This window comes from Gymnogyps californianus, chromosome 1, assembly GCF_018139145.2.
Source record: "Gymnogyps californianus isolate 813 chromosome 1, ASM1813914v2, whole genome shotgun sequence".
NCBI lineage: Eukaryota > Metazoa > Chordata > Aves > Accipitriformes > Cathartidae > Gymnogyps > Gymnogyps californianus.
In genome coordinates, this window is record NC_059471.1 from 72,928,258 (window position 1) to 72,940,939 (window position 12,682).

General features: G+C 37.3%; 1 protein-coding gene across 4 annotated transcripts in view; it reads right to left on the minus strand.

Moving 5' to 3' along the window:
* The window catches only part of UBE3A (ubiquitin protein ligase E3A), a 55,066-nt gene that overhangs the window by 10,500 nt on the left and 31,884 nt on the right, over window positions 1-12,682 (minus strand). For all 4 annotated transcript variants that reach the window (XM_050894955.1, XM_050894963.1, XM_050894939.1 and 1 more), the window contains 2 exons: window positions 12,153-12,463; window positions 6,985-8,240 (listed from right to left, as the gene is read on the minus strand). In XM_050894955.1, coding sequence (XP_050750912.1) covers window positions 6,985-8,240; window positions 12,153-12,463 — 1,567 coding nt within the window. The remainder of the gene's footprint in view (window positions 1-6,984; window positions 8,241-12,152; window positions 12,464-12,682) is intronic.

Here is a 12,682-nt window from a genome sequence, read left to right on the forward strand (position 1 = left end):
ATTTCTTTTATTTCACTACCCTACCTTATCCACACACACATGCCAACACATTCTTTATGTCCCAGATTTTTACTATGGAAATGTAAAGGAAAACAGGAACAGAACAGAGAGGATAAAGGCAGCAAAAATGACACTATCAACTCATAAAATGACACCACCAGTAAGATACATTTTTTCCTGGTAACTGCGAAGTCAGCCAGCCATGTTTCAAGCAGCACGGCAGAGGCAGATGGGTGACAGAGCTAAGGTGGTTAGCATAACGGGTCTGAAGACTTTGAAGCTCCTCATGCAAGAGGAGCACATGGAGAAAGAATTGCACTAACCGGTATTGAAAACTAGTATCAGGAAGAGAGAGAGTGTAGCTCCATAGCATATAAAGCTCAGTTAAAAAAATGGAGGCAAGCCATGAAGACCCCAATAATGAGAGCAAGTCAGATTAGCTGATTGAGATATATACTAAATTACAAGATTATCTGGAAAACTTAGTTATGTACTACCTAAAGCATTTGGTATTCTATTGCATACCATTTGCAATGAACTTTTTTGCCCCTAAAGGAGACCAAATAACATTTATTCTTTGAAATTCACTGTATTTTATCAACAATACTTCTGCAGCAAAAACATGTTGCAGTTCCCCCCCATTGGTATTCTCATCACATGCTTTCCATAACAGTCTAGTTTTGCACCTTGCCTTTCATGTAAATCTTAAAATTATGCATCTTACAGATGTGAAAAAATTTTTGTTCCTGAATAGGAGGACAACAGCGCTTCAGCCATGTTCCAAATACAACTGAGACTTCTTAAAAACAGAGAAGTAGTATTTATTTTAAGACCGTAAGTAGAGGTTATACATTCAAGCTGGACAGACAGAAGTTCTCCTATTTGAATCCCTTCCACTTACAACTGGCACTAATAATGCTTTGTTTTTTGCCCCCCAGTCATGACTTTGTTGGCTTTGTAGTATTTACCACCAGCAATTTACTGTTTCGCAAGTTTTATCAATTTTGATGACTTCTGAGAAAGCAAGCATTGTCTCTGCACTTCTTTTGGGACAGCAACCCTTTGCCATAGTGTAAAGGCTCTCTTGCATCATAGAAATACACTTATACTAAGGAGAGCGCTCATATTTATATGTATAAAGCAATTAAAAAAATTATTTCAAAATGATTTTTTGGCTGAGAACTAGACTGCAATGAGTGATGTAAAAGAAAAGCAGTATCAAAAAAAGGGGAAGGAAACACTCTTAGTTGAGCAATGCCAGCTGGGCAGATGGGAACGGTGTGCTGGATGTCTGCGAGGGAGTCAGATAAAGGATTACCAAAAAGCCAGTATTTTGAGTCAAAGTCTAATGTTCCTTGAAGTAGATTCTATAACCAGGACAATGTTGCTAAGCTGCTCAACTGAAGGTTGTGGGTTTAGCGGCTCCTTTGAACATCCATGTCTCAACACTGATGCTTCACAAGAAAACCGGAAGTCAGTGGAAAACACAGCATTAGTCACGATAGGAGAGAGGCACTGAATTTTAGCAGAACTGCAGCCGTGTTTCTATAGCAAGGAAGTATGAACTTCAGTTTAAAGTTGTTTGTTTTTTTAAAATAATTAGAGCTGCCTCAGTCATGTCAACACAGATGCTGCTGGAAAAATCCAATCCGTGTGTGTATTCCCAAAGTTTTAGAAGCTAGTATGTTTTCTGTCGTGATAGTTTGACTGGCCAAGCAGATGAAGTCGTCACTACATCTTCCAGGGACTTCCCAAAAAGCATGTGTGTAGCATGTCTGAAGCAGCATCATCAAAAATTGAGTATCTGTGAATTGAAAAGCTGAAAGCTGAGACACAATATTATAAAGAATATCTGTATTTTGTTGGCTGAAACACAATATTGTGCCACAGCGTAAGAGATTGTATGATTTACTTTGCTTACAGAACAACATTGTGCTTTCCTGAAAGACAGGAATCTTCCATTGGATGACAGAAATGTGACAACATTTAAAAGCTTAATGTAACACCAGAGTTTGGCTACCTTCTTCAAATTGATAGTAACTGAACTAATCTCTATTCCGTTAAAAACGATCAAACACCCCCTCACGTTCTAGCAATGTAACATAAAAGTTCTCTTTAAGGCAGTGGTAGGAATACTTTCCACACTAGAAGGCAAAAATGACATGAACACAACTAATTCAAGTTTGAAAGTACCAGCAACACATCATAAGTTGGTCATTACCTTTTTCTGCAAAACGGCATGTGAAGTAATACTTAAAAGTGACTAAGAAGCATCCTCTCAAGCTGTACTTTACAGTTCACGCATATGCTTGCCAGTGGAGCTTGCATACATCAACACAGTCACGCATATTCTGCATGCAACCAAGGCATACTAGTGCCAAGATTTTCAACTGAACACACATAAACATTGATCTAGTCTAAAAGAACCTCAAAGCTCCTGAAGTACTTTTTTGCTAATATACTACGAGAGAATCTGCCTACTGGCTTCAGTTGTCACATAGGAGTTTTTGCTCATCAATATATGCAGCAGAGTCATTTACAGGCAAGAGAGGCTTACTGCCTGCCAGCTGTCTACATTCAATGTGAAATTTGTCAAAGTGAGTTTCTAATGTGCGAGCAAGTACCAGCCAGACTCTGCTGAAGGAATCCACCACATTTTCACTTGCAGAACTTGCGTGTCATAACTCACACCCTTTGAATTACTGCTACCTGAGAATAAATCCACACACAATCTGGGACGTGGGGGGGAGGGGAGCAGAGTAAACTCAGAGGAAGAGGATGAAAGAAATAGCTGTTGGGGGATGAAAAGGCAGAAGAGGGGATTTAAGGATAAACTTCCTTTCATCTACTACCACATCCACATAACATGACTAAGCAGGAGTACAGCTAACCTCTTAAACCTTTTAGACACAAAAAAGCATGTTAACTGCTTTCAAGAACTGCAAACTGAGCTACCAACTCCCAAATGTAAGGGTTCCTTAATAAAAGGGGGGACTAGCACTTTACCAATTCCAACATTCCCGGCTGCCCCCCGCTGACTTTTCAGACTAACATACATACAAATAAGTATACAATAATACAAAGAAAGCATGTTTCATTAAGTCCATTTCAATAAAAAAATGAAAAATAAGTTTCTGATGCAAGTTTCATACATGCAAAGAAATTGAACAATGAATCTGTAAATAAAATTTTTGCTTAGATGTTATGTGTTCCAGGGTGAACTACAATTCTCTTAATAAGCAACTTTAAACAAGTTATTGCTTCAAAGGTATTCAAAAGGTACTGCTTCAAATTCTCAATAAAAGAAAAAATCCTACAGTAACAATAATAAAAAGATCACTTACCAGTGCTCATATTTGTTTTAATGAAGTCCAAAAAGTGAGAAGATGTACATACTGAATTCTAAAAGTTTAAATATTAAGTATTGGTAAGAGAAAAAACAGGTTGGTGATAACTTAATTAGCTCGACTAATTAGCAGAGAAAGACCAGTACTTAGTCCGTTTGCAAGAAGAAATTATGAAGGCTGATTGATATATTTGCTTGAAAAATATCCAACATCAATAAGGAAAATACGAATAAGATCATCTCAACCTCATTCTAATCAATATTTCTGAAAATGCTTTTATCAGGAAGTTATCATAGGTATTCCATATATCATCAAAAAAGTCTGCACTGATTGTTCTGTAAAGACACAGGTCTAGCAACATGAGTGTGTAATTACTTACAATTCAAACAAGTCTGTAAGTATTCAAGCTCCAGAAGTAAAAAATGCAATTCAGGGGTAAAAATATCAGTAATCATAATTACTTACCTGTAATTTAAGCATGTTTGGAAACATTTTGCCACTGAACAGATCTAAGAATATGCTTTTACTACTGAAGACTATTATCTTGGCAAGATCTTTCTGATAGTTTTCAGTGAGACCCTTCAAGTTCAATACTGCACCCAAAACTGCAATCATCACTGATGCAAACTCATACAACGTTGCTTTCACTTAGCTTTGATGCTGTCAGTGCTGCTACAGAAGCACATGGTACCCATCTTTGACTAGAATCAGAGACAGAGCAAGTTACTTTAAGGATTAGGATATAAGACTGAAGATCTTCCTCCAGACCTACTTCACATGAATTAGGAAGTGGAAACAAATTGTGAAAATTACTAAAATCACTTCTTAACCTGTTACAGGAAGTACCTGTAACAACAGCATGCAATTCTTAAACAGATCAGGCACTCGCTGAAGAAACTGCAAGACGACAGTGTGGAACAGTATTTTCCCTACAATACTTTTCCAGCTACCAGCAGACTTGGAGCTTAGAGACTTCCTGAGGTTTGTGTGTGGGTCACATCAAAATGCCTGTAATGCCCACTACCTTTTGATGGATCTTTCTTTCATGAAGAGCTACAAGTTCTGGGCAAAGACATCCATTATTTTAAGGTACACAGTGTGGAAAAAATATGTCCTTTTGCTTACGTTAAGCCTGCTTCCTGATAATATGACTGGGTGCTACCAGTTGAGAAAACCAATACTTCCCATTCAACTTCTCCATACCATCTTTTGTCTCCTCTCCATCATCTTTTTTACCATTAAGAGGAATTTACAGTCTCTCTAAAGAGACTCTGAACTCTCCGAATGTATTTCTATTGCATCCTTTTTGATATTAAAATGAGAAGAAACAAATGAAAAAGACAGACATAGACACACCATAGTAAACAGAGACATTGTATTGTTCCATTCGCTCCTTAACTCCTAACACTTCCTCAGGAATATTTAAAATCTCTTCCTTGAGCACTGATACTTCATACCATCAGTTAAAACACATCAATAGTTAAAAGGTGACTTCTGTACCCACTACATACATTTATCAACACAGTTTTCTCTAAGTCCACATGATCTCACAACAGCTACCTTGTTGCATCTGTTTGAAATGGCACATACTCCCTTCCTCCAGCTAGGATAGTAAATCTTCATTCATCTCCATTTTACTGAATATAATCTGTTTTCCACTTTTGAGAAATGCCTGTGGACTAACACTGCAGTTCAACTCAGACTACTTGAATTGAGAACAATTTTATCTTTTGCCTTTATTTTCTGTCCCAGAATAAACAGTTTAAAATTCTTACTCTCCTTGGGGCTTTGACAGAGTCAGATCACCATAATTTAGCATGTTCTGACAGCTTAAATTAACAGCCATAAGAGGATCCATGGCAACTGCCCAGGCATGTACTTGTAAACTGCTAGGCTGTACAAGGGCTGCTGCAAGCACATCACAATTTAAATTAGTATGTTTGAGCTTAATCTGACTTAAATTACCTAAATTTCCAACAGACCAAGAGTGTGCACAGCGGTGACTGCTGTGGCTCCATTGTGATATAGCAGCTGCATCAACTTGACGTTGCCCATAAGCTTTCTAAGCAACACTAAACATTTTTTTGCCCTCCAAGATTTCAACTTCCTTCCACAACAAGCAATACGTGGAAGAATGCCTTTTCTCATATTTACAGATTTTCCTTCCCAACATCAGTATGAGGAGGAAGGTCTGCTTCCTCTCTGTTGGAACTGACATTAAAATGAACATGTCCCTAAAACTAGCTCTCATGCTCTTTTAGCCCATCCTCTCCTAAAGAGACAGCACTGTCCCTCCCTTTTTTCCAGTATTTATGTATCCCAAAGCTGAACAGTCAAGGAAATTAACTCCATTGCATTAATGAGACAAAACATAACTGGATACAACTGTAGTCTGATACGTAGTGAAATTACAAAGAATATTCTTTAATTAGAAAACTGGTACACAGTAGGCTTTAATCTTGAAACAGTATATTTCTCATTTGCCCAATATAAAATTGGGGTTACAGACAGAAGCCATTTCTGCATTGCAATTTTATTTTTCCTATTGGTACTGGAGACAAAAGGTTTTCCCTGCTAAGTCATATCATCAGCAATTCCCATGAAGCAGCTAACCCATCTGGAAATTCATAGGTACACAGAAAAATCAAGGTGGGAGCTCATTTAGGGCTCTCACAATTGACCTTCAGTAGCAGTTAAAGTCATCAAATTTAACTGGAAGTAACAGCTGGATTGAGAGGCAAAACCAGGTACTTTCCCCAGAGTCTCTCCAAATACCTGTCTGGCTCTTCAGCAACAAGCTTTAAAGCCATGGTTAAATTTAAAATTTTGCAAACACTGTTGTGCTTTAATAACAGAACACAGAAAAATGAGCTTCTGAAAAATAACAGCTTTAAGCAAAAAGTAAAGGGAGGAAGAGTCCTAAAATTAAAGGACATATTTATGGAAAATAGTTTACTGTGAAATACTCCTTGTAGTTTGTATCCTGTATAATTCCCATCTTCCAAAAATGTGTGAACAAATGGCTTTAAGTTTTACTTTAAGAAGCCAGCATGTTCAGAAACATGCTGTTCTCACAGTTCTCAGGTACTAACAGGTCTGTCTTCTCCTTTCTCACTTTTGCACCAAATTGCAACAACGCTTAGAGAGAAGTGAGAAGTTCTACTTATCGTGCAGGCACTCCGCACACCTTTTATCTAGAAGTTCAGAAGTCCACAAGAAGAGTACACAACTGAAAGGTTTTAATTCCAACTTCCATCTGAAAAACCCTGCTATCAGAAGGTGATCCAAGACAGTCCAGAGGACAAAGAAAAAGTACTGAAACAAGTTGGTCACTCTCACCATTAAGAGCTGTAACAGTGCAGAATCTGTTAATGGGGAATAAGAACTATTTGACACTTCAAAACATCTAAGTCTGCAGCCACTCTGAGTAGAAGTGGTTCTGCTGAACATACAAGTCTTCAGCAGCACGCTTAGAATTCAAACTTAATATGGTAAAGCTATTTGAGTTTCGTTCTAGAGGAAATCTAGTACATAAAACACTGCACTCACACGCAGTCCTTTTCAGTTAGTCAAAGCCCACGTAGTTTGCACTAGTCAGAACCAACAAACCTAAGTTCCATGTTGCTGCGTCACTTACCCGGACGAGCGCATCATCTATGATGTGATCACGTCTCACTTTAAGTCGCAAATAGGGGTTGAGCTGCTGTCCTTGAACTAAGCTGTAGAGCACAGTTATGCGTCTTTCACTGTACATCCGGATTCTATTGTCATAATACAATCCCAGGTTCTTGGTAACAGCATTCAATATGAAGGGACAGGTCATAAAAGAGAATTTATTTTCTGTTTCTACTTTGAAGAAAGTGTAGTCTTTGTCCATTTCTAGAACATCATTCAGTGGTTCATTAATAAATTCTTCAAAAGGGATAAGTGGTTTTCTGCAATCTATAGTTTTAACACCAAGTTCAGTTTCCAGTGGGTCCACTCGAGGACCTTTTTTATTTCGTCTTTCCTCACCCAACAGCTCTTGAAGAGTTAGTTCACTTGATTCTGGGATGGGTTCTTCATCTTCCTCTTCATTATGATCTGTATCCACATCCCCTCCTACTACATTTGCATAGTAAACCATTTTCAAGCACTTTGAAGCAGCAACAACAGCATCATCATCATTCACTAGGTTACGACTATTGAACTCATTGCTTATGACTTTGTAAGTAATAAGCTGCTGAAATGTTTCCATCATTCTCCGAATTTGGTCTGCTCTGTACTTAGACCACAATCTGACCAGTTTTGCTTGAGCTGCAAGGGGTAGTTTGCTCATTGCTTTGCAAAACAATGGTAGAGCCATTTCCAGATATTCTGGGCTATGAAGATTGCCATTCTCCATAACGATAATAAACAAATTCAGATAGTTAGGATCCCGAGAGTACACATTATGGTAAGTCAAGTCACATTCCACATTAGGTGACAAGTACACAAGTGCATTTAAAAAGGCAGTTTCTATTTTTTCATTAGAAAGTAATCTATCATAGACCCGTCTGACTGCTTCAATATCTACAGACACTTCATCCGGGCCTAGTTTTTGGAGGTTATTATCTCCCTGTGTGTTATCACCTATTCTTGACGACGAAGATGATGATGCGCCTGAATCTTCTTCCATAGCAGCAGCTGAACAGGCAGCTTTTTCCTTTTCATCTTCATCTTTGTCTTCATCCTTTCCTTGAAGAGACTTGAGCTCCTCCTTGGTGTGCTGCTTGGCTTTTCGGAAACTCTGTACCAATGCTTCAGCACTAGAAAATACTCTCCCAATCACCCGGATTAAAGGGGAATAATCCTCTTTCTCTCGACATAGTTCAAGAATTTCATATATCTTGTCTTCTGTTAGAAAAGTCACATCTATAAAAAGATAAAGTATTAATTTTATTAAGATAAAAATTAAAAAGACAAAATACTTCTAACTTGCTCTGCTCAAGAAATCTGTGTATCGTATCATCATTAACACTGGAAAAAACTGTCAGTGCGGGGTAAACTCAAGACAGATAATTTATAATTTTGTTAGTATGAAGAATCACGATTTCATTCACTGATTTTGTAAAATATTTTATTCATGGATGTCGATCAGAGAACATGCTCAATGGTAAAACTGTTTTGCAGCCAATTAACTACATTTGGTAGTTAACAGTATTGTATCGTCTAAACAAGAGCAACTAAATCAATGAGTAAGATGTTTAAACTTTAAAAGACTTAATGAATAAGACTGTGTGACAATATAGTCTTCTGGTAAATCTGCATGGTTAACGTTTAAGTCATTAAACTATACACAAACTAAACTGTATCAACCTCTTTTTTCAAACATAGCACATGCATATGGACTTCGCACACTCTTTCTCCCTTAAAAACAGATCTTGAAGAAAAGATTCAATAATTTGTTTTGTTGTATGTTAATGGGAATATAAGATTTCTTATTTCTATTTTTAATGCTTTCTGCAACTGTTTTTATACTAAACTGATGCCGGAATATCCTCCCAAAAAACCACAATACGTGCTCAGAAATTTATGCTGCCTTCTAAATTATACACATAGTTGGGCATGTGGGTTATTTCTTTGCACATTAGGCCTCACTGAGATAAACAACTTAAGTATATTCATCAACATGTTATTCAGATGAACAAGCTGGTTTACACACATCTGCATGGACTCCAAATACCTGTCTGTTCCCCCTCCCTCGCAAACCCCTGATACGAAGTAAGTCACTTGGTGGTCCATTTGTTATTTGAAATCTTCCTTTCTCTTTAGAAAAGAGAAGGAGAAAACATTATTTATAGCTTTCTATGCTACTTCTCAAACAGAACCCACAGATGCTTTCACATCAAGTGATGATTTAGAGTAGGATTACCACATGATCAGACCCTGAAAAGATGTTCTAGTTTAAGCAGATTCTTCTGAACTGACATATAATTCAGAACTAAAACTGAATCTGTTCAATAGCATCTCTAGAGATCTAAACACTGTATTCACCAACCACGTGAGAACAACTATCTCTGCAGAAAGAAGGAAGCGTATCATTTTAAAGACAGTTACATGTTAAAGTATTTTGAAATGAGATTGCCTACACTAACATTCATTCCAAGCAGTCATTAAATTAAAAATACAAGCTAAATGATGCAAAGACAGACAACCTATTGATTTTCGCAGAGCCCCAAGCCATTCTTTGAGCACATCTAATACAGGAAAGATTAAGCTTATGTCATGCTACTGAGATTGACTTCCAACCAATCTGAAGACAGTGAAAAAGCTTCAAAAGTAAAATCCATCCTGTTAAAAAAACAACGGCATTGAAAATATGATGAAAGGATTCAAGCTTAGTGCAACATCTCCTACTTTTATCGGCTGCAGTGCATGCTCAAGAAGCGAACTTGCCTAAAAGAAATTTAACTGCTGATACAAATGCTGTTCCACGCCACAGCTCCTCAAAATGAGGTCCACAGCCTCAAGTTCACAGACTCTGGATTGCAGAGGTTATTCATAGCACAAAAATTATCAGCAAAAGTTGACAATTTAACAATATAACACATTTCAGATTTCCATACTTACAGCAGTAATTCCCCAGTCATTCTTTTAAAGGTTTTAGTATTTAAGGAACTAACCACCTGCTATTTCCAGTTAAAATATTTAGTATTATCATCAGCAGTTTTGTAACAGGTTTAAGTCATATCCTGTGACCATCCTCTAACTGAGCTGCCATAAGGGTCTGCCCCATTTTTACTTTACAGCAGTGAGAACAGCTGGAGAAAAACAAATGTAAGTGAAGTTTTCTAACTCAAGTTAATTTTAGCTGACTTGTGTCTGAATGTGAGTTTTTACATGCCTTCTCCTCTCACCCTTTCTGTTGCAACTAAGTGATCCAGCAAAGTAAACGTATCTCCTCTCAAACCTTGTTCTCAGCAATATTCCATAACAAATCTGTACATGAAGTCAAGCTTTAGCAGCGATCCTTGACTGTGAAAAAGACTGCATGTGATCTATATATTGCCAACAACACACTCCCTAATTAGCAAATTAATTATCTTTTCATTATCTTTTATGGAACCTTTGTTATGATTGTGTGCTCACTGCCTCTCTACTGACCTTCTCTGTTCCAAATTTAATGTTTTGGTGATCAAAGTTGAAAATAGCGTCCCAGGTAATTATAACACTGATTTTGAAATTGCTCTCTCTATATATGACTACATTTGTAACCCATGCTTTTTATATATTTGCAATTTCTCTATTTCCTTCCTCTTGGATTGCCATCTAAGATATTACTGAGATGCTGACAACTGCCTCCAGATATGTTTTTCCCCAAAGGTAATAGTCTTAGGGCTTAGCACTACAGAAAGGTAATTTAAATAATTCTTTCTGAAGGGCATTTCTTTCAATTTATTTAGAACTTTCAATCCTGCATCAAGCATAAAAGCAAGCTGGACATCTTCTTCCTTGGCTTTCTTAAAACTTAACTGCAGTTTTCCCAGTAACTGTTGCTGCAGATGGACCTTAAAAAATTTCAGAGCACTAGATTCCTTAGACATCATCCAATTCCAAGGGTAACTAAGTCTCAGATGAGCTTTAAGAACGCATTAACGCTCTCTGTCCAAACAGCTACAAAGACAGGTGAATACTTGTGATGCTGCAACAGATGAAGTCCGAGTCATTGGTTTAGACAACAGACTGACTCTGGAGATAGGTTAAGACTCTTAGATATCTATGTTGGGGAGAGAGGACGGTAAGGTTGGAGAGAAGGAGGAAAACTCTGTATGTGCACACCTCCCTTAAAAATACACAAAACGAAGAGACAAATCACAAAACAGACCTAATGTGCCTCTTGCTCATCTAACACTACACTGGCTCCCTTTTCCCCTCCCTACTATTTGCCTCTTTGCTTACTCAGATCATAAATAATTTGGGGACGAATTTATCCTTGCATCAGATAAAGAACAAACTGATGCAGCTATTGACTGGAGCATCTTAGGTCCCTTATAACACAGTATTATGTTTTATTGCTGATTCCGTAGGGCTTTTTAATTCTTTGCTGTAAAGAGTTTCACCTTCTTTAGCTAAAATTAATGCATCTGAACATCTGTGTTTATACCACTTACTGCAACGATACTTAAAAAAGGTCTGCTCAAAGGTTAACGGCTTTAATTTCATTTAGCTTGTGATTTCTATTTGCACCACAGGTTTTGGCGACAACTAAAATTATTCTTGTAGTATGTATTTACTATTCTAGTGAGTTTGAAAAGCTAAACAGAAGTTCGAAAAGACATACAGAACAGTATTTCATTTTTGTACACTGGCTTAGAAATAACTTTGCTTAAACTTTTTTTGGCTTGGTAGATGTATTGCCTATCATCCACTGTATTTTTTGTTCATCTGTTAAGTTTCTTAACATAAAATCTGGAATTAGTTAAAGTATAACTTTTATAACTCATTAAGTACATAAGAGTTACAAAACTAGCAAAACTAAAGCAGTCATACAACAGCCCTTAAAAAACTCTCCATATTTGCAAAATCAGTAATCTCAGAAAGCAAAAAATGCACATGGATTTTAACAGAGATGTGGTAAAGATCCAGATTTGTAATCAGTGTTCAGCATTAATCCAGCCATTTTTCAGAATCCATACTAAAATATTTGATTGCCCAATATTTACTTAAGAAGTCAGCAGAACATCACCACAGTCAGCAGAACACCACCACAGTGAATTCTGTAGGCTTACAGTCATGCATATTAGATGTGTTTTGTTTTAGGAAAATTCTAAAATAACATCTTACCTTTAAAGTCATCTCTTGGGCCTTGCATTTCCTTCTTGTTCATTTTTCTGTCAGTGCAGGAATTGTTATGGGCACCTTTGGAATTGTTTTCTAGGTAAGCTGAGCTCGTTCCTTTCTTGGAGGGATGAGGATCACAGAGTTTTGCATTAATCTTATAAAGCTCGAGGGCCTTAATGGCTGCTGCATTGTTATCCATACGGAGAAAAGTTGGACAGGAAGCACAAAATTCATTCGTGCAGGCTTCATTTCCACAGCCCTCAGTTAACTGGTGGTAGTAGCGCTCTATTAGATGCTTTGCAGCTGCTCGCTTCCTGTAGCAAACATTCAAACAGTAAGTACAAGGATTAGTAGAGCTTTCACATACAAAGCTCATTCAAAAGCATCAGCAAGGCAGAGATTAGTCAGGCACTGAAACACAAGATTTCTGTGTCAGAGAGAACACATCAGGAGATTTTTTTAAATACAGGATTCTCATCTTGACAAATGCAAATATACTTAACATGATTTAATTTGTGGGTCCTATGTAAGTG